Source organism: Pseudonaja textilis, chromosome 3 (assembly GCF_049901715.1).
Source record: "Pseudonaja textilis isolate UNSWEBS1 chromosome 3, rPseTex1.2, whole genome shotgun sequence".
Classification (NCBI taxonomy): Eukaryota; Metazoa; Chordata; class Lepidosauria; order Squamata; family Elapidae; genus Pseudonaja; species Pseudonaja textilis.
This window is the reverse complement of record NC_141992.1, coordinates 86,628,953-86,651,935: the sequence shown is the minus strand read 5'-3', so window position 1 is coordinate 86,651,935 and position 22,983 is coordinate 86,628,953. Positions and strand designations below refer to the sequence as shown.

General features: G+C 35.8%; 1 protein-coding gene across 1 annotated transcript in view; it reads right to left on the bottom strand.

Moving 5' to 3' along the window:
- The window catches only part of STXBP3 (syntaxin binding protein 3), a 35,502-nt gene that overhangs the window by 11,268 nt on the left and 1,251 nt on the right, over positions 1–22,983 (bottom strand). The window contains exons 2-9 of the mRNA XM_026700434.2: positions 19,487–19,536; positions 12,690–12,771; positions 11,012–11,088; positions 8,524–8,599; positions 7,448–7,548; positions 5,459–5,607; positions 3,201–3,291; positions 2,447–2,571 (exon numbers count right to left, since the gene is read on the bottom strand). Coding sequence (XP_026556219.1) covers positions 2,447–2,571; positions 3,201–3,291; positions 5,459–5,607; positions 7,448–7,548; positions 8,524–8,599; positions 11,012–11,088; positions 12,690–12,771; positions 19,487–19,536 — 751 coding nt within the window. The remainder of the gene's footprint in view (positions 1–2,446; positions 2,572–3,200; positions 3,292–5,458; positions 5,608–7,447; positions 7,549–8,523; positions 8,600–11,011; positions 11,089–12,689; positions 12,772–19,486; positions 19,537–22,983) is intronic.

The following is a 22,983-nucleotide window of genomic DNA, read 5'->3' as shown; positions in this document are numbered from 1 at the left end:
CACAAGCCATACATACCAACAACTTACTCTCGGATTTCTGCAGTGAGATCTGAGGCCTGGTTAGGTATCATTTTAAAAACATATTTAAATGATTTTAAGCTGCCTTTAGAAACAAAAATGCTATCAATAAAATGCTATTATGTTTGGCTGTTCCAGGAAATAAATTAAAATACATGTGGAAGTTCTCAAGAAAACAAGTCTTTGCATTCTAGTAGTTAACAGAGATTGAATTAGTACTGCTATTGCATAATGACTTGTGGATCATTAATTTAAATTATGCCACAAAGAAAAATATCTCAGCAAAGGTATTGCTTCTATTAAAAGAGCTCTTTAGAACAATGTTCCATGATCTGTTGCCCTCTAAATACATTGGAATACATTTCTTTGAACTTTAGCCAAATCATGTTTGGCTGTTCTGAGAAATAAATTCAAATACATGTGGCAGGTCTCAAGAAATAGATAATCCAGGTTAGTTCAAAACACAAAGCAAGGCATTTCATAAAACATAAGTTTAGTTTTCCAGCTGTAAATGTCATTTCAACAGTGAAATCAGCAGTTAGTATTCCCAAGGAATACTTTATAGGCTATTTTTTGGCTAAAATGAAAATATGCACAAAAGTACATAGAACAACTTATATTGCTGGGATGCACTAGACATTAAGATACTGCATTGATGTAGCCTAATCATATGCTATATGCATCCTTTACTCAGAAATAAATCCCGCCATGCTTTCTAAACATTAATCACTACTAGCTGTTTTTAAGATTATAGGCTTAATAATTCTTTTCATGATTATGATAAAATCAATGGATGACAATATGGTGGTGAAAGTTAACCCCTTAGAAGTATCTACAGTTAGATTATAATATGATAATACTATGACCTACAATGTGATCTGAGTTTTGTTTAATTTCAGTAATTAAACAAACAAACATCACAAAATAGTCTACTTTATTGGACATATTAAGACATATTAACTGTATTTGTTGGCAAAAATATATTAAAGTTTGTAGAAATTTAATAGAAATACCTCCTGCACCTGCTGATCAATCCTACACGTTGACTTGGAAGCAGCTTGGCATACTCCTACAGAACTGCTGCAACTCATTTATATTTGGGAGTTGTCTGGCACAAACTGCATATTTTAGATCATGCTACAGTTCAACAGAGTTAAGACCAGAACTCTGACTTTGCCATTCCAAAGGGAAAAAAAACTTCCTCCATTTTAGCCATTTTTCCATAGTTTGATCGTTGTCATTCTATATGATTCATGTTCATTTAAATTTCTGCTTCTGGATGGATAATCTAATATTACTCTGTAGAATTTGCTGGTATGATATCAAATGCACTGTATCCTCAATGATTAGGAGCCGTATAGATTTTAAGACTGCAAAACAGCCTCAAATCATGATATTCCCACTACCATGCTTTATTTTTTTTAAAAAATATATTGATACATTTTCCTTTTAAAGAACAACAGCGTGTTGTCTGGGCACAATTAATTTTAATTAAAGCTAGAACAATAACCAAAGCCCTACTAATAACCTTAATAAACTTATCAATACTAATCACAACATAATAATACCATTAATTTATCCATCTTGCAAACTTTCCAATACATATTTTTATTATCTTTTTAGATTCTGTTTAGTTTCTAACCTCTGCTTCATATTTGTAGTGAAGTTATTTTGTTAGAATACAATGTCTTATGTGATTCCCTCCCCCTCCGGAACATAACATTCACTTTAAAAGCCAAAATACCACTTTGTTCATCTGCCCATAAAATATAGCCCATGATCATCTGCATGGTTTTTGGCAAACTTGAGATGGGTAACAATGGACTCCTAGACAACAATGTTTTTACTCTTTGGTATCTTTCCTGGCATACAGTTCTTGTTTTAGTGTTTTCCATGTGACTCAAACTACTTACCTTAAGAAAGCTGACTAATCTAAGGCTTAACCTTAGCATGAGTTAGATGCTCAGATTGTGCTAAAGCAGAGGTCTCCAAACTTGGCAACTGTAAGACTTGTGAACTTCAATTCCCAGAATTCCTCAGCCAGCTATGTCCACAAGTTTTAAAGTTGCCAAGTTTGGGGACCCCTGTCCTAAAGGGTTCACGTAATATTCTCTCATCATGTAGGCAGAAAGTTTTCTGTTGCCTCTAGTGTAGAACCTACCATAGGTTTATTGCTCTTTAAATGAGAAAAATTGCTAAGTTTCCACCATAAGTAGCATGCCAGAATATCCCCAGCCCCACTTTGGAAAGAAAAAAGTCAGATTGCACCACAAAGCATTTTACTTCTTTGGATATTATTCAGATAATAAAGGATAAACAAAAGAGCTTGAATATAAAATTGTATGTTTACGTATGCATCTTTAAGCTATTACAGTTTGAAGCTACAAATGTGATCCATATATAAAGATCAAAATAAAGTTATACTTGCTTGTATGTATCATTTTCAATTGGTAGTAAATCATAAGCCATTGCCTGAAAAGTGAGCTCATGAAGCACAGTAGACACAGCGTCAAAGCCACGATCAATTATTAACAGCTGGGAATTAGTCTTGCCCTAAAACAAAAAACAAAGAAATCCTGACATACCTTTATGGCAAGAGGAACAGAAAGTTGATTAAAATTTAATGTACAATTTTGTCTAAAAGTGCTAAGCCTCTTTCCTACATAGCTGTCCCAAGCAAAGAGAAAGCAGAGACGAGAAATGAAAGCAATGGAAACTAATGTCCAGAAGACATCAGACAGCAAAACCAGTATGTTCCTTTACTACCCACAACACGCTAATGAAAATAATGTTCAGAGAGAACAGGATTTGATACTCTGTTCCGTTCTCTATGAAGAACCCTTGTATGTTCTTTCAGACTGGTGCTATCCCCAAGTCAGTTTTCTTTAAATTGAACTGCAATTATATGCAGACATTAAGTGGTCTTAACAGTGCAATTATGTTTTTTCCCAGCTGGTTGTTTTTGCTTGGTTTTTTTTTTTTTTGCAGCTTCTTAACCATGAGTACAATTTCATATTCCACTGACAGAGGAGCAAAAACTCTTTTCTAAGAGTATATGTCAAAATTATTCAATAAAAACTGCTACAGTAATAGTACTTTTCTTGCCCAGCTACACTTCCTAAAGATCGAGAGAAAGAAGCTATTTATTATCATTTGAGAAAAAAACTGAGCTTTCACCTTACCTTTACTTGACTTCGCTCATCAATTTTATAATAGTTTTCAAGCTTTTTCTCGACTAGCTGGGCAAGCTTGCTGGCATTATCCAAAGGTTTACTGAAAAAATGCAAGTATTTCTCTTTAACATTATTAGGTCATTAATGGATCTTTAAAAGAGCATTCACTCAGTAGCTGGAATAATTTGTCCTGCAAAAATACTACATATTTATGCACTGGAGATTGCTTTAAACCAATGTGGACTGTACAGATTAGTGTTATTCAAATTTAAATTGTAAATTAGGAAATGTGTAGAATTTTATTTGAAAGGTAACAGGTGGGGCAATCTACAGTGTATAGCCCTTGACCTATGAACACAATTGAGCCTGGAATTACTATAGTAAATCATTGTGGTGAGGCACCCAATGGCTGCCTTGTTCATTAGCTGCAAGTCTGGCATGCTTAATTGTGATTTGCAAGCTATCTCCTGGGTTGTCAAGTGGAAAAAGTCCCAAGTAAGGAGCACTTCCCCCCATCTCTGCTGGTGTTGTGGTTAGCCGGCAGCAGGTGAGGACAGCTGAGGAGAGCGAGGACTCAGATGAGTGGCCAGGACCATTAGGAAGTGGACTGCTGCCTTCAGAGATTGTGGGGGCTGGCAGCAGCAATGAGGAGGTTCCCGAGGAGCCTGTGCCAAGTGCGCATGCATGCAAGGTTGCTCGCAGGAAAGAGCAGCTGCAGTAGCATGGGCGACTTGGGAGTAAGGCTGCAAGGTAATGGCCCCTCCTTCAAGAAGGTAAAAGTCAGCTATGAAGCAAATGTTCTTTGTAGGAAGCAAAGACGTTTTGAAACTCGAGCCTCATGGACATTGCAATATCTTAAGTTGGTATTTGAAGACTCTTGGGTTGTAAAATATTTCTTATCTGTCATTCTTGGCAGCCTCGCACAGTTTTGGCGAGGCTTGTACTTATCAAAGTTAATTAGTTTGCAGCAGCCTTTTAACCGGGGATTTGTAAGAATCATTAAAAGGTTTCTGTTCCCTTTGGTTTGTGTTTGTTTTATTGGAAAAGGGTTTGGATCAGAACAGCTGGTCACTCTATATAGAAGCACAAGTGGCAGCAATTCCAGCTGCCCCATTGCTTGGCTGAACTTCACTGCCTTGAGTTGTTCTCCAAGCCAGCTTTCTTTTCTCTCTGCAAGGTAGTTTACTTAGTTTCTGCTAGGAGGCATCCCATCTTATCTGTAAGCCCTCACAAGGTGCGTAAGAAATGGGGCACGTGCAATATGGGGAGTGATGCTTTTAAAGCAACACAAGAACAAGGCTCCAGTTGTTCTCCAAAACCACCCATTCCATTTTTTCAAGAACTGGGGTAGACCAGAAGGTTTCTAATGGCTTGCAAAAGAAAGGGACGCTTACTTGCAAAAGCTTAGAGGAGTCTGGTTGCAAAGGGAAAAGGAAGCCCACATGCAGAGGGAAAGGGCCACCAGCTTGGAGAATGGATTGAGGTGCTGAAGTTCAGCTGGGCAGCAGGGACAAATGCTGCTACTGCTGAGTACCACTGTGCAGGGTGGCCTAGATGGGACAGAAATAAGCATGCAGGAGTTGCAATGCTCCTACAGTCATAAAGGCAGGAATACTGTTAAGTGCCTGAATTTTTATCACATGATCATGGAGGTGCTGCAGTGGCTATAACTTCAGGCTAGTGTCATCACTCCTTTTGTTCATTCATAATTTTGAATGGTCACTGAACGAAGGTCACAAGTTGTGAACTACCAGTAAATGTCAACTGCTCTGGTATTTAACTGTAGCTATTTGCTGTTAATCAGATGAGTTGAAAGGATGGAATTAGGCACAGAAGTACTATTCATCAGCCACTTGAGTAGGATGACACATTTTTCTAAACCAAACCTCACAACTTGGAAAACAAAAAATGTTAAGAAGTATAAGATGACACTAGGAATCTGAATTAACAATTCCACCCAATATTTTGCTTTTGGTACAAAACTCTCCCTGGCCCCAACTAGTCCTGAATTTCCTGACAGTCAAAAAAAAAAAGCTTTTCACTTACATCATAACTTGACAATAGAACTCACTCTTCTGCACATTCAGTGGATTTTGAAAGCAGTGGTATAGAAGTTTAACAAATGCACAACAAATTTAAGATCCCTTTTCAGATTCCAGAATAATATACTTTGCTTCCAAATTGCTTAGGCATGGAATTCCATTTCTATTAAGCTAATATAACCCTCAATAAACCGGCAATGGTATAAAAACTGCTTCCAGACTTACTTTTTATATCTGACCCCTGGATTTTCTTCTAGAGTAGCACATAAGGTAACAATTTGCTCAGCAATTTGCTCCATTGCATTATCATTTGTTTTCTCTATGTTGGGACTATAACAGCGGTAGAATGCATTTGGGACATCAAGAGTAAATACCTAAGTCAAGAAACAGTTTTAACAGTTGTTAAAACAGCCTGTTAAGTCTATACAGTGTCAAAAGTATCGGAAAAATATAGGTCAAGCATACAGGAGAAAGACAAACCAATGTAATCTCTATTATGGGTATTTTTAAAGACAATGATGGCTGACAAATGGTCCCAAGCAAATAAGAACCCACAATACTAAAATATACATCTTAAGTTCTGCTAATATACTGGTACTAATACTTGAGGGGAAAAGCCAGGTCTTGTGGAAGGGCAATAGGATCGGGACCATATAGATTTCATGGACAAAAGAAACACATTTCCTGAAGTCCATTAGAAGACTATTTCAGAGAAGGATCCAGAGCATGGCTATCCCTGAGATCTGGCATGACAGGTTAAGACCACTGGAGTCAGATAAGTAGCCTGGCCCCATGTTGTGCAGGACTTTAAAAGTGATAATAGACACGTTGAATTGAATAGAGGAGCATACTGGGAGCCATCACTTCAGCAATGAGGTCACATAGGTGAGCCTTGATGTACCTGAGACTGCGTGCACTCCTACATTTTGAATAGGTGGAGTTTCTTAATACCTTTCAAGGGAAGCCCTGTATAGAGTGCACAACAGTAATGCAATTAGGAAGTTACTAAAGCATGAATGAACATGAGCTGAGCCTTCTCATTCAAGAATGAGTGCAACTGATGTAAAAGGTGGATTTGTGCTAGGACTCTTGCAGCCACGTTTGCAATCTGCTTCTCCAACAGGAGCTATGAGTCCAAGATGTTCCTCCCTTAGCAGTCTCAAAGCCCACAATAGCTAAATCTTCTTAAGATTGAATTGAATCATAGTTTGTTCTTCCCAATCCAGACCCTCAGTGTCTCTGGGCATTGAAATAAGGCATTCTGGTTGGTATATTACAGTGGGATATTATATGCAAAACAACTTTGGTACTCTCAAGTAAAACTGAGATTCTTAAAAGGTTCTTCAGTCATCATCAGCACTGCTTTGCACTTAACTGTATTTTATCTGATTCATAATTACAATATTGGTAAACTATGGAATAATTTTACTGTAGAGATAATCATAGGCCAAATATTTTCAGAAAATATACTATTTTCACTAATGCATTACTCCTCACTGTCAAGAGATTCGTGTTTAATAATTGAAACATATACTAAAATCAGGATTTAAAATTCCATTCGCAGGGAAATCTCTCACAAGTTATTTGTAGGTCAATCACTCTCATGTAACTCAAAAATTGTTGTATAATACTCCACGTTCCTTGGAATAAGTATAGACAAATATTAAATTTAAAGAATATATATGCCAAATAAGAACCACTCTTGCAGTTCTAGTTTAAAAAAAACATAGCCATAAAAACTCTGTTAGGTTTTCTGGTAAACAAAATGCATGTTAAGACTGCAATAGAATACAGCTGACCTTGAAAATAAGCCCAGTGAAATAACTGCTTCTACCACTATGTAAATACATTTACCAATCCCTAATTTTCCATTGTTTTTCAGCTAATGAAAAATGGGGAGGGGGCCAGAGAAGAGATGTTATCTATACAATGCTTCTTCCCTGTGATCTTAAAAAGAATCTAAAAGGAACATAAGGAAACCATTTATTATAATTAGACATATAATTAGTTTTGTATAATGCTAAAAATATGTTTTTATGAGAAAAATAGGTCTAGATGTGATTTGAGTAAGTTCATATATTTTTCATTTTAAATTATTTTGTAGTCTTGCAAAAATATAGTCTTACCTCAAAGCAATCAATTTAGCTACATTTAATGTTTTGCAATGGATATAACATTTAAAAATAAAATAAAGAATTAGAGTATTAACTTTACCTGAGATTCATTAGGAATGAAGTTAATATTAATTTCTTTGCATCTTCTGATAGCTTTTGAACAAGATGACTTCATTTTATTGAAAAGTTTGTCATCACAAACTAAAATGGGAAATACATATATATATATATATTACATGTTTTCAGTTTTTCTGCAACAAGTAAAATGCTTCACTCTGTAAGTTAAAAATACTCAAATATCTCTTGAAAATATCACATTTTTCCAGAGCTACTGAGTTTATGTAAAATATTCCATACATAGTTGCAAACTACAGATAGTTCTTGACTTACAAAAAGTCACTTAAAGAGTGAAGTTACGATGGACTCAAAAAGGTCATTTACAACCCATCACTGAAGATACGCCTGCCATACCACTACTGAAAATATGTGATCACATTTCAGGTGCTTGGCACCCAGGATTTACGACAGTTACAGTGTACTGTGGTCACATGATCATGTTTTGCAACATTCTTTGCCATTTTCTTGCAAAAAACACCTTTCAATAACCTGGATTTCGACTTATGACATATCAACTGTTTAATGACTATGGTAATACGCTTAATAATTGTCTTGAAAACAGTCACTTAGTGTCTCGACTTATGACTTTAATGACTACAAAATTCTGAACTCTATTATGATGCTAAGTGGAGGACTACCTATAGTTTAAATGCAAAAACAGGCCAAATTGCAGACTAAAATATTTAATTAATTATTTTCATACTGGAATATTATGGTTTGTCAAAGAATTTCATATCCTAAGCGTAGCAGAAAGTAGCCAATACTGTCTTGTGCAAGAAATGAAAGTAAATTCTTCTGCATACAACTATTGTTCCAAGCTAACACGCAAACCCTTATGACTCATGCTTGAAGTGTTTAGATTTCCCAAATAAAATAATTTCTTCAGTGTCACGTGAAGCTCCAATAATCTAGTACCACCCTGATAATCTACAAACAGTTAATTTCTCCTTGTTTTAATCACCCTCACCCAATTTTAACAGTAAATTAAAATGCCATTGTCTAATCTGCACCAACAGCTATAATTGAAGATCAGTTATTTTTCAATCTGTAAATACTTACAGTCAGTGAAGTAGACATAGGCTGCTTTGTACTTGGATGATTTACTTGAAAAGTCATTTATAAGTCCATCTACAGACTGAATCATGAAGAAAAAAATTATTTTTGTTTGCTTATTCTTAGAACAAATCTATAAAAAACATTTAATAAACTATGTTCTTCTAACCCAAATTTTCTACTAGTTAGTTAGCTAGTTGAGAAACGGTTAAAATAAGTCTGATATGAATACTCAGGTTATTATTCCTTATGCAAGGAGTTTCAAGGTCAGGAGGAAGATGGGGAGGGGAAAGAACACAAAAATTCTGGCAAACGAGCGCATTTGTAAACTTATTCATTTATACAGTTTATTTGTATGGAAAAACCAGCATACATTTAATGTTTTGCAATGGGTGATTACATTTAAATGAAAAACCAGCAGACATAAAAGGGGGAAAGACAACACATTTACAATGAGCACTTGTACAAACCAAGCTATGATAATATTGTAGTTTAAAATCCTGTGTTAATGCAACTCAGTGTAAATTAACCATAGGACTATGTTTAGATACTGTTAGTAACTCTAGTTAATTAAAAATGAGAAAATAATGCTTCTAGAACTTTCCTCTAGTACATGCCATACAAAGAGAGAGAAGGATGTAAGCTGCATCCTGCCTTGCCCTAAGCAGCTCAAAAGCATGCAAATATGAATAGATAAACAGTATTATTTTGGTGAGAAGGTTAACAGCGTTCAGTGTGCCCCGCCCTATAGTCATGCTGGCCACTTAACCCCGGAAATGTCTTCCGACAAAGCTAACTCCCTCAGCTAAGAAACAGAGATGAGCATCGCCCCCTAGAGTCACAATTGGATAGGGGGAATCTTTACCTTTAGTTTTAAACTGCATTTACAGCTGTTTGCAACATTCTATAGTTATGTGACCACAATTCACATTGTTTTTTTTGCCAGAAACTGGTGCTTATATCTAGCTTCCTGCAAAAAATGCCCACTGCAAAAAATGGGTTTGCTTAAACGACTATGATGTTTGCTTAACTACTATGGTGGTTCATTTAATAAGTGTTGAAAAAAAAGTCATAAAATCAAGCTAATCACATGACTTAACAATCAGTATGGTTTGCAACCATAATTGTGGGATTAATTACTTTTGCAAATTGAGGGCTATACGTATCAAATTATGTTTTTAACATGGGGGGGGGAGATGAAATTACGGGCCCTCCACATGTTACTGAACTATCACCCAGGGGTTTCAATTAGCAGAGACAATGATGACAGTTGTTGGAAGGCATAGCTGAAAAACATCTTGAGACACAATTAAATCTAGTATTATGTGTAGAATTTAGCATAGGATTGCAATCATACATCTTTCACAGATATAAAAATATGGCCCTAAGTTCCACCAATTCTCTCCTTAATTGCAGGTCCTCTACATTATCATGTTATTCTATGTCAGGAGTGTCAAACTCGATTTCATGAGAGCTGCAATAAGGTTGAGTTTGACCTCTGGTGGCCAGGGTAAGTGTGGCTGGGGTAGCATCGCCAGCTTAATGTCATTCGAGTTGGGGGCTCCTGTGGTGGCCCGAGTGCTCTGCCAGTGAAAACAGGCTTCCAATTTCTGTTTTTGGCTGTGACGGCTTCCTGCAACCTTCTTCCAGCAAAAACAGAGCTTGGGCAAGCTGCACACAGGCCTCAAGAGCTCCATTTTCAGCTGCAACAGCCTCCCACAACCATCTGCCAGCAAAAACGGATCTCGGGAGGGCTGCAGAGGCACTACAGGCCACTCCTTTACTGTTTCCAGGACATCCTCTTGGGCCAGATCTAAGCACCTTGTGGGCCAGATCCAAACCCCAGGCCTTGAGTTTGACACTCCTGTTCTATGTAATCAGCACATGATGCGAAGTAACAATGTATACCTTTTGTAAGGTTATAGAGATGTAGTAGGATCTATGACTCTACAGCACACAAACAAATAATGTATGTAGGGCATTCAAACAGAAAATAAAAAAGACAGAAAACTCCTATAATAATCTATGTTTACTGATTGCTGCATCCAAACATATTGTCAAGAAAGGACTAGGCTTGAATAGACCTTAAACTGGAACTTAACCCATCAGTCAGCAAGTACATAACTATGTGACCATAATGTAATGTCATGATCCCTACATAAAGTAAGGAGAAACAGACTTATATGGCAGAGCACTAGTAACATTAGACATGATTTTTTAAACTTGTCCAACCAACCTAGACAACTCCAGATACCACAGAGAATTCCCCTCCATAGAAAGTATATGGGGCTTGAGTCAAGTGACAGATCTTGGGAATGGCTACGATGCTCTGTGATATGTTTTGACCAGAACTATGTTTAGCACCCTCATTCCTTGCATTATAAAAAAAAATCAATTAACTGCCCAAAAATGTCTTGCTTGGTTTTTTTTTTCTGGACTGCTTAAAAAAAAGAATAAGAAAGAACCATGAAGAATAATTCTTCTGGAAACTGACCTTTGTTGTAGGTGTAATAAGATAAATGGCTTTCAGGTGAGGGACTGGTTCACGGTTTTTGTAAACATTCTCCACCGCTGTAAAATAAGATCTTAATTATGAGAGTTACCCTAAGTACACTTGCATGCAAAATTTAAAATACAGACATATGTAACAGACCAATATACAAGATGAACTAAAGTACAAGCTGCTAGATTTTTTTTAAAAAAAGTTGAGAATTTGAGCTGGATGTTGGATGCAGATTGGTGGAATTTCTCTGGAGGAAGGAAAAATCACCGAGAAAGTCCAGATAGTAACTCTTTGTAAATAGGCTGAAGGGAATGTTATTTTGCAACTGGCTTATGAATTGAATGGCTGGGAGTTGAGGATTCCATTAATCCTATACCGTAATATACCCTTTTAAGGACATAAAGCTCAATTCAGCTTCATTTTTCCCTTCACTTTTGGATATATTTTTTACTGTACTGAAAAATTAAGACTTTTCAACTTGGCAAGGTTTCATTGTATTCATCAGGTGAGTTGTCTTCTGGAAGAAATATGGTTTCAATATGATTTTAAAAGCTCTAACTTTTTTTTATTACCAACAAGGATACTTAGAACATGGACATTGAAAAGTTAACAACAAATTAAGGGTCCAGATGGATTTTGAATCATAGTTTTGAATTTATTAGATGAATCATTCCTGTGGGAAATGGAGATTGTTTGGGTTTTTTTAAAGAAAAAACATGATAATGGAAAACCTTGAAAGTTTGACAGAAGGGAGAGATATACAGTAATAAATTTGTATTGTTTACAAAGAAATTTAAAATGGAACAAAAATCCTTAATAGATATTTTTGAATACTGGTCTGTAAACTTACTTGATATGATAGATAGAACCATGTACCAATGAAATTACAGAAGAACAAGCTACAACAGTTAAATTTGAAATTAATTTGAAGATGGGCTTAAAACAATGAAAAGGATATGGAGAAAGATGTACCAAATACTGAAACAAAACTAATATCTTACTCCCTTAAAGGAAATGTACAACTGTTAAATTAGAAAAATGATTTGGATAGCTTTTTCTTACTGTATCTACAAAAGAATAGAGTTAAGATCTTGAAGAATTTTATGAGAAGAGACAAAAAAAGTGTGAGAGGACAAGCTTTACTTATTACATGAACAAGTCTATTAAAATTTTCAAAAAAAATTAGCTTTAAAAAAGTTGAACAAAAAACAAGTTCTGAGACTCTTATTAAAGGGGTTAAAATTAAGAGTCTTAACAATTCAGGGAAGTAATAAAAGGTTGACTTATTCAATCAAGGTTAAAATATCAAATTAGCTATATCTGGTTTCTCCTATTAGATTTTTGCTGATACAGAAGGAATTACAAGATTTTTGGACTTTTGTTGTAAAGAGATGAGTTATATGATAAAAGGAGTTTATGTTGTATTTAAAGCTATTAACATTGATTTACTTGTTGGTATAAAGGGGGACATGCTTTATGTTTTTCCTCTCTTTTTGCTCTTTTTTTAAAATACTTGGTTCTTTTGTATTTTTATTCACTTTTATTCTTTCTATTTGAAATTCTTAAAATAATTATGTTTTAAAATTTAATACAGTTTTTACTTTGCAAATGTATTAACTGGCAAAAACAAGTTCTGATTAATGATTAATTCTGCTTAGCAGATGCTTACCAGTTATCCCTTCTGCAAGTAGGTCTGTCATTTTACCACATGATGAAAGCAGCTTAGTAGTAAAGTCATCTAGAAGAATTATCTTTGTAAATAAAAGTAAAAATCAAATCAGTAGTTCAGACAACTGGATACCATCTTAGACTTCAAATTATTTTTTCGTAATATACTGTCAATCTTTGAGGTTGAGTGGACTTGAACAACAAAGTCATGAATATTAAAAATATTTTTATTATAGGATTACAATGCCATAATGACAAATCAATTATCTGACCCTTCCCTTGGCTATGGCTCTTTCTCATATTCATCAAAGCTATTATCACCACTTATTACATCTATTATCAATATTAGAATGAGTTTACACTGAACTCAATTGCAAGTACTAAATTTTTCACTAATATACCATAGGCAGAGATAAAATGTACACACCAAGCTTTTAATTCCCCAAGTGTATATAATACAACTATATAATCTACAGTGTTTAAACAACTGCTTGATAGCAAGACAACATATAAATTTAATCAGGCTATCTGGATTCATACTTTATGCTAAACCATAATATGGATTTAATGTATAATACAATCCAGACCACAATACCTTATTCAACAAATTATGGATAAATCTTTGCAAATGAGACCAATGTGTGTATGCAACAGCAGGATTATATTAAAGAAATACTACAAAAATATAACTTCTTGTCCCACAAGTGCAAGTTAATGAATATATTTGCTTCAGAGATCCACCAATTCAGATTCTATTACTATGAAAAAGTAAAAGTAGATTCAAATACAATTGAACCATGTAAGTCTCCCAACTGTGATTGCACAACTGCGGCATTGTGTCTGAATACTCAGTCCCATGCCAATTTAATTCATTTTTGTGTTGGATAATAATAAAACAGTTTTTAGATGCTTGGATCCATGCGTGATAAGATTAGGTGATGTATCAAAAATCCTGGTCCAATTTTTTTTAAATAAAAGCAAATGCCATGATTGGGTCCAGAAAAAAATCTATTGTTTCCACGAAAGAAATAAAATTATATATTCCATGTAGTGAACAAAAAAAAAAATCTGTGTTGACTGAATTTGGTTTACCATGCTATCCAGCTATTTGTTTAAGTACAAACCAGCTGTTCTGTTTCAAAAGAATATACATCTTAAAGGTATACATCTTTGTTTGGTTAAAATGTCATATTTCTTTGGCATTAGCATCTGTAATAACTACATCTTTATTTACTTCATTTTCTATAAAAGAACTGACACTCTTCCCAATTAAACATCTGGACTTTTCTTCAGATATCTATGTATTTTTATATATAAATTTTATTGAATTTACAATTAAAAAATAACATAACAACATTACATATGCAACAGAGAGAGAAAAAGAAGAAAGAAAGAAGGGAAAGAGAGAGGGGAAAAAAAAAAAACGCTCGGTCTTGCGACCGAAAAAGGAGAAAAAGAAGTATAAAAGAGAGAAAAAAAACAAAGAGACGGAAGAAAAAAGAAAATACGTTAAAACCAGACAGATATTCTTTTTGACAGTCTGCAAGATCCAATTCTCCTACCTTACTTTAAATATACACATCTTATCACTATTTATGCTTAAATTACCCATTATTCATTGAACAGTTTATCTCTGATATAACCAATTATACCACGCATTCCAATTATTATCAAATGCTGAAGACTTTATTTTTAAGAGCTATGGTTAAATTGTCCATTTCTGCGCAGTCACATATTTTCTGAATGACCAATTGATCTGTAGGTAAACAGGATGATTTCCAGCACTGGGCAAATGCTAATCTGGCCGCAGTTAGAATATGAATTATTATATATTTCGTCTTTTTAGGAAAATGTTTATCAGAGATCCCTAGTAGGAAGAACTCTGGTTTGTATTCGATTTGTTCTTTGGTTATCTCCTCCAGCCATTTTCTAATTTTTTGCCAGTATTTCTGGGCTTCTTTACAGGTCCACCACATATGAAAGTAGGTTCCCTCTATGTTTTTACATTTCCAACATTTTGGACTAGAGTTTAGGTTCATTTTCGCTAACCTCGAAGGGGGTAAGTGCCATCTATATAACATTTTATACATATTTTCTTTGTACGCCGCAGATTTCGTAATCTTAATGATTCTATTCCAGATCTTTTCCCATTCTGTTAATGTAATGCTTCTTCCAATATTCCTACTCCACATTATCATGTTCCCTTTCACTATCTCTTGCTCTAATTCTACCTCCAATAAATATTTATAAAATTTAGAGATATTCTTTTTATTTGATCCTAATAAGATTTTATCTAAGTGTTGTAATTTGCTATAGATTCCAAACTCTTTGATATCTTGTTTGTATCTACTATGGATTTGTATATATAACCACTGATCAATTTTAAATCCCTGTTCCTGTAAGTCCTGTCGAGTTCTTAATTTTCCTAAAGGGTCTAATAAAACTTTATATTTAGTCGTTTTTATTATATCCAAATTGTTGGGATGAACCATTGCCTCCATTGTTGAAAGCCAAATCGGAATTTTTAAATAATGTTTTTTACATATTTTTTTTCCAATTAGTTAATAGTGAATCTCTAATAAGATGTCTATGAAAGTACGCCTGTTTAGTTTTCCCAACATCCCATAGAAATGCGTGCCATCCTCTCTGAAGGTCGTGCCCTTCCAAGACTAGAGTTCTTTTGTTCCGTAAATTGACCCAGTCTTTTAACCATAATAAGTTGGCTGCCCAATAATATAATTCCCAGTTTGGAAGTGCTAGCCCACCTCTACTTTTTGCATCTTGTAAGGCCTTAATACTGATTCTAGCTTTTTTCCCTTGCCAAATAAATTTAAGAGTTACCTTATTTATATCATCAAAAAAATTTTTTGGTAATTTTATTGGGATTGTCTGGAATAAGTAAAGGAGTTTTGGTAAGATGTTCATTTTGATTGTGGCAATCCTGCCCAGTAAATGTACCTCATTCCAATAATTCAACAGCTGCCCCAAATTTAGGTAAATTGTATTTGAATAATCTATTCACATTTTATTTTGCCTTGAATTACAGATAGCCCTCCATTTACAACCACAATTGGGCCCACAACCTTGGTCTTTGAGCAAAGCAGGGAAAACAATTCTAAGAATGATGGTATGATGACCCAGGGTGCAGCATGAAAACAACACAAGCAGAGACCAGGTCTAACTCCCCTTTATTGCTCCAAATGTGCCCCCAAACGTTCCCACGTTCACAAGCCCTGGAGCAAAGCTCTCACATGAACCTTCAAAAGCCTCTGGCTGCAAGTAATCCAGTAAGCAAAGGTAGCCACAGAGCAATCAGGGCCAGCAGTCCAGTAAGCCATGTTAGGCAACCAGTAAACAGAGCAAGAAGTTCAGCGAAGCAGGCAAACTGGTAAGCCCCACAAGACAGAGCACAACAATCTCCAGACATTGGCAAGTGCACCCAAGACTCCTCAGATTCAATGCTTGTTCCGGACATATGTTCCTCCCACTGGCACTTCCTTACATCTCAGTCCCCAGGTATGCCTTGTGAAAGGGGGTGGGGCATTCTCCTCCCTCGTAGCTGGCTCAATCTGCATTGATCTCATCGTCTCTCTTCCTTCCTGGCTCTTGGATCAGAAGAGGGTAATCCTTGCTCTTCTCCTGAACTCTCCCTGTATGCAGGCCTTACTAATTCAAAACAGCCTTGCCTGGACTGATTCTGCCTTTCCCCAGTTTCCTCCAAGGCCAACAGAGCCGCCCTCTCAATCTCTGTTGGCTCTTGTTCCAGCTCATCTTCCCCTGCAGATTCAGACTCCATGACAGATGACATTGGCTAGTATTTTCACAAGATCTGAGGTCAATTCCTCTAGCACAGGGGTGTCAAACTCAATTTCACTGAGGGCCGCATTAGGGTTCTGTCTGATCTTGGGGGACCACAAAGGGTTGTGACCAGCTCGCTGTCACTTGTTGAGGCTCCATTTTTGACCACAATGGCCTTCTGTAGTGGGCCTCCATTTTCACTGGCAGAGGCCTGTAGGAGGCCATTGTGGTTGAAAAAGGAGCCCGGCTGGGCCTTGCATCACCTCCCTGAGCTCTGTTTTCTCTGGCAGAGGCACCACAGGCCAGTCCTTTGCTGTTTCCAGGGCAGTCCCGCAGGCCAGATCCAGCCCCCGGTCCTTGAGTTTGACAACTCTGTTCTAGCACACTGAGAAAGGAAACATTAATGCTGGCCTTCATTAGTGTTTTCCCCTTCAGAGGGGAAATGAAAAAGTAAACAAAAGCCAGCATTCTAAGCCTTTCACAAAGTTGGTGCTTGAAGGGGAAAATGCTACGGAAGGCCAACATTTTGAAAAGCTCAGAACGTTGGTCTTCCCTAGGATTCAGTGTTTTCACAAGATCTAAGGTCTGTTCTTTCAGCACACAGAAAGAGTTTCACCTCCCTGAAAGAGGAAGGGAGAGGAAATCCCACAGCACATTGGGAGGAATAGATCTCAGATCCAATGTCACTCTGCCTGCAACCTTCTCTGCTTATTTTCCAATTGACTTTCTGGGGAAGCTAGCAGAAAATATTGCAAATGGTAATTACATGATCACAGGGACTCAGTAACTGGTTGTAAATGCAAACAGGTTGCCAAACACCCCAAATATGATGTGGGGGTGGGGTGGGGGGAAGGCTGGCATTTGTAAAGTACCTGTTCTGAAGCTTTTGTGACTGGGGTCATTAAATGACTGGTCATAATTCAAATATTACATGTACAGATAAACATTAGAAGTACTCGACACAAATATCTAGTCTCTTATGATTTCAAAACATAGTTCTCACTTAACAATGGTAATGGGGACGGGCAATCCGGTCTTATCGGCTGGAGAAAAAACTCTCCCAAGAATAGTTTGTAAAGGAAAGAAATGCAGTTCAAACCCAAAGTACATATAGATTATAAATAAAAACCAACACAAACCATGCTGCAGCAATTAATGAGACAGGGCAGGATAAGGAATTGAGGACTTCAAAAGATAACGAAACACAAACAGTTGGGAGGACGCCAGAACCCAGTTAAGACTTGACAAACCAAAATAATTCACGCTTTGCTTCCAGCAAGGAGCTGTACGCAAACACCCTTTTAAAATCCTGTCTTCCCAGCTGTGGCTAATGAAGGGAATAAGGGCCTTTTTCTCCCCTGTAACCCACATTGCTCCCTTATCCATTCCTCCCTCTGTGCCCTAGGATGAAGAGGGGATGGGCCTGCGTCTTCCTCTGAATGCCTACACGGACTATGCCCTTCCCCAGCTTCCTCCATAGCCACCAGAGCCGTACTCCCATTCCCTATCAGCTGTTCGACCTCTCCCTTGGAATTGGATTCCAACAGCGGCATAACAGCTGGTTTCCCTATTGACCTTGTCAGTAAACAGCAGTAAAAATCACAAATAATAATCACATGATGCAGAGACATTATGAGGGCCATAAGTATAAGGACCTGTCATAAGTCCTCATCATTCAGCACCGTTGTAACTTTGAATGCTGTTAAACAAGTGGTTCATCAATAAGAACTACCTATAATACCAACCAGTTGATTTATTTGTTTATTATAGCATTTATATGGACACCCAACTCAAACCAGATGACTCTGGGCAGTGTACAAACAAGATGAGCAAAGCATAATCAGTCAATACATATTTTATTAAAATGGCAATCAGAAATGAAATCTTCCTCAACTGGAATTCAATTCATCCTGATCTCAAGACACCAGTCTTAACCAAGGTGATATTCATCAGGTTCTGACCAGTTCTGAAGAACCAGTAGTGGAAATTTTGAGTAGTTTGGAGAACAGTCAAATGCCAGCTCTGACTGGAGATTTTACAGTATTCTTCCCCTGCCATGCCCACCAAGCCATGCCCACAGAACCGGTAATAAAAACAAATTGAATCTCACCACTGGTCTTAACTATCTCTTTAAAGCCCTGTAGGGTTAAGACCAGTTGTATATTGGGGTAAATACTATTCCTTCAGGAATTTCCAATTTTTCCTTAAACACTAGGAAACAGAATGTCAAGCTTCAGCTCAACTATGCACTCTTCAAGGACTTTTCTGTTGACTGATCAAACTTCTTCAGCTCCTCTTGTGAATTGAAATAGATGAAATCACTGCTTCTCCTTTCTGGACCCTTATACTGACAGAATAAGAAGGTGACTGTCCTTTAAGCACCCTGACATTCCACAGGATACTGAATGGCATTTTCACAGAACTACGAGATGACTCCTAATCCCATCACGCCAAAGTGCAACAATTCTCAACTGTCAACACAAGTGAAGGAACACAGTTCTAACAGGACAGTCCATCTACCCTGACCATCAGGTGTTACAGTAACAAATCACATCCATGCTGCTGTGAAGGAGAGGGTCTTCTCTAATCTACCTCTAACAGATCCATCTCCAAACAGCTGAGTGGTAGCCCCTGCCAGAAGCTATTGTACAATTTCAACTGTAGCACTATTCTGCTGTTACAGCCAACCTCAGTGTTGCTGTTCCCACTACTTCTCCCTACAAGTCCAGACCCAGATCCAATAGGAGTTCCAGCAAGCTATCCCAAGCAGAGTAATTCCCACAGACCTGGATGAAGATGCCATAATAAGTGGTCAATAATGCAGATGATTAGCAGTTATAGCCATAGGACTTCCTCCAAAGAACTATGGACCCATTATACTCCTACAAAAGCTTCCAATTACCACCCTTTCCCATTACACATTGAGATGTACCTTGAATTAATTATTTTTAAAATATACTATATAAGTCATAGATAAACCAGTTCAATTATTTTTCTTACCTTCCATTCTTCTTCTTTTCTACAGTCATCAAACACTGATGCTTTTAATTCTAAAAGAAAAAAAATATTATTATGGCTAAAATGAAATAGAGAAAAGAAAGGTTTACAATAGAATGAACTACATTAAAAATAACAGTCCCATGCAATGTCATATATAGCATTAAAGAATTAAGTAGTCAGCATTACAAAGTGCAGTGTAGTACAATGTACTATAAGGTACTGTAAAAACAAGAAAAATTATTAATATGTTGGCATCTTATCCTAATAATCTAATTAAACCTGACTTATTTTAACATAGATACAATAAGAAAGCATGGCTTTCATATTCTGCACATCTTATTTCTGGTTTCCAATTCCAAATCTGCAGGGCAAGCACAAAAACTTTAGGTCAATACTAGAAGAATAAAAAAAAATCACTGTGTTTGCATGAACTACCAGTGTAGAACTTGGATAATGAACCTATATAAGAGCTTTGTAACTTGAAGTCTACTGTACTAAGTGAATCTGAAACAGTCCCTGTTTTGAATTACAAAGAACTAAACTTAATTTACAAAGTAATATACTCATCCACTGACCTTTACTGCTAGTATGTCATGCAAATGAAGTAACTATATGCAAAACTGTAGGAAAAACATTTCCTATAGAATCATTTATATAATTGCTACTAAATCTAAGAAGTCAAGCCTTAACCTTCTTTATCTCTTCTCACTAGACTAGAAAACAAAGCAATGGTATAATTCTTTTTTTTTAGCTTTAAAATAGACTTTATTTACAAAAGATTAAAACACAAACAAACATACAAATATGTAAGAATAAAAAATATATAACTAGAACAATAAACATATTTCTTTCTATTACATTTGATATTAAGATTGATAGCTCACAGTAAACAGTAGTAAGTAATCATTGGTAAGTATTCCTTATCCCTTATCAATTACCTATTAGTTAATAAATATTATATTATTCTCCTATTACTATTGGATTATAACTGTATTGGTTAATTGAATGGAGCCTTCATAATATTTATATAATAGACAAGAAGCTTGAAATCATTATTATTATACATTCAATATATACAATGTGTCCTGGGTTCATTTATCCTGTACACCCTTTTTCTTGCGCTCTACCCAGCTGTACCACTTATCCCAAACCAAATAATACTCTGACTCTTCCTTCCCATTTATTTTGAGTGTGAGCCTCTCCATTTCGGCGCATTCATAGCTTTTTTAAAATAATAATGTGCATCGGTGGTACATCGGGCCTTTTCCAATATTGCGCTAAAGAAATTCGCGCCACTGTTAATAAGTGGATGATCAGATATCTCACTTTGGGAGGGTATTCCCCTTTAATCATTCCCAGGAGGAACAGTTCCGGTTTCCACTCCAGTCCACATTTGATAATTTCTTCTATCCATATTCTTATCCTTGTCCAATATTTTTTAATCTCAGGGCATGTCCACCAAGGATGGAAATAGGTACCAAGAGCAATGGTATAATTCTATCAAGCCAGTTATACTTTCCTGAATGACAAAAAAATCCTGAAATCATTTAGTTGGTCTCATAAATTGACTTTTATATGGTCTTATAAATACAAAAATCATGGAATATATAAAGTGAATATAAACTTATCCATTTATAAATAGGATAAAGACCTGCCTTTAAAATCATGAACATATGGACTATATGCTAATCATCCTGAAATTCAATAGAGCAATATTAAAAAATCTGCCTAAACAACTTAGATGTTACAAGACAATTCATAGCTTATTTCTTTAGATCACAAATATGGCCTGTGCAACAACATATCAAAGGATCAGTTCCTTGGTTTTTAATATTTTCAGAATGTTTGCATCCACAATGTAGGTTATGATTATTTTAAAACAACAATCAAGTACCAAACATACAAGCATACACTTTTATCAGCCAGATGGACTTTGTTAATTTCCCATTTTTACATACTATGTTATATTTATGTATTTACCAGTAAATGTATCATATGGAAACTAATTATCATAAAGGGTTTTTTATTCTTGCAATTGCAGCTTTCCTATAATACTTTCTGAATTAAAGTTCTATATTACAGTAGGGTGTTTTTTTTTCAAACTGGGATTTTGCAAGAATTTGAATGGGTTCCATGAAACTAAGGGGAAACAAACGTTCTATTCTCTTGCAGTTTTTCCCACTTTCCTTAGTCTTTCCTTAGTCACTATGAGGCTTCTCAGCTGACACTCAGTACACATTCTTGATAAGGGGTTCCAAAGATGTTTGTAACAGGTTCTCTGATGTAAAAAAGGCTTGATACAATGCTGTATCCTTAATCTTTACACAAAATCATAATTATTCTTCCAGATCTTTTCTTTCAAACTTTCCAAGGGGTAATGCAATTTGGCTTTACTGTCAATGAAATTAAATGAATGTATAGCAGGCACTGTTTCTCCTGGCAGTAATTATTTTTCTAAATGTACTATAAAGTTGCAACCATTTATATTTCACTTTACAATTTATCATAAGAGGAAAAGTGTAATTAGCCTTTATCTGCAAAACATTTGAGTTCATATATTGGAACAACGCAGAACAGAAAAGGAACAAGAATGCTCTGAGAGGAAGCAGAAGCTTCTTAGTCCATCCCCTTAAGAATTTTTTCAAGTTCATTTCTGAAGGTAAGCATGTGCCTGTTTCCTACCGAGTTACTGGAAACACCTGCAATTAACAATTCTTACTTCTGTTTTTTTTCAGAGCAAAAAGGTATATCCAAAATAAGGTATTGCCATTTTTAATTAAAATCTATGTTAAAGCTCTTCCAAACTAAACCAGCAAAAGGCCAAGATTTGTTTTGGGGAATCTACATCAGATTAATGTATAAATACAGAAAAGGAGCAATTCTTGTAAATATGTATGGTGAGATATCTTAATTTTGCTATGGCATTTATTTAATAAACTGCAATTAAATTAAGGTAAGCATGTTACATGAACACAGCTAACAAGTCATATCTTTTTTAAAAAAGGAAACATCATAACAGAAGTAAAGCAATAAGATCAGAAAAAACAATGCGACAACCATACTGATATGTGTGCAACATGTTTTCATTATTTTTCCTCAAAACAAAATGTTAAGAAATATGTACAAATACCACAAATGCATTCCACAGGGCACAATCAGATAAAGGATTCTTTCATTTAACAATCCTTCAAGTATGACCCTTATCTTTAGTTTCAGAAGAGATGACCAAGTTGAAAGCATACATAGAGCACAATCTTGTATGTAGAGCTTTGAAAATAAATCTAAATAAATAAGAGCTGAACTTTAAATCGACCACCAGACTTCACCCATTTCACTTTACATACAATTCAATGGCTTAATTCCATTCCAGGATAAGAACTGTCAGTTGCAAATAAAATATTATCATCATCTGAAAGCAGTCGCCTTATGGTGTGTTTAGATTCTGATTCAGTTTGCTTCCCAACTCTGCTGTACAATGTGGTTGAAAATTGACCTAG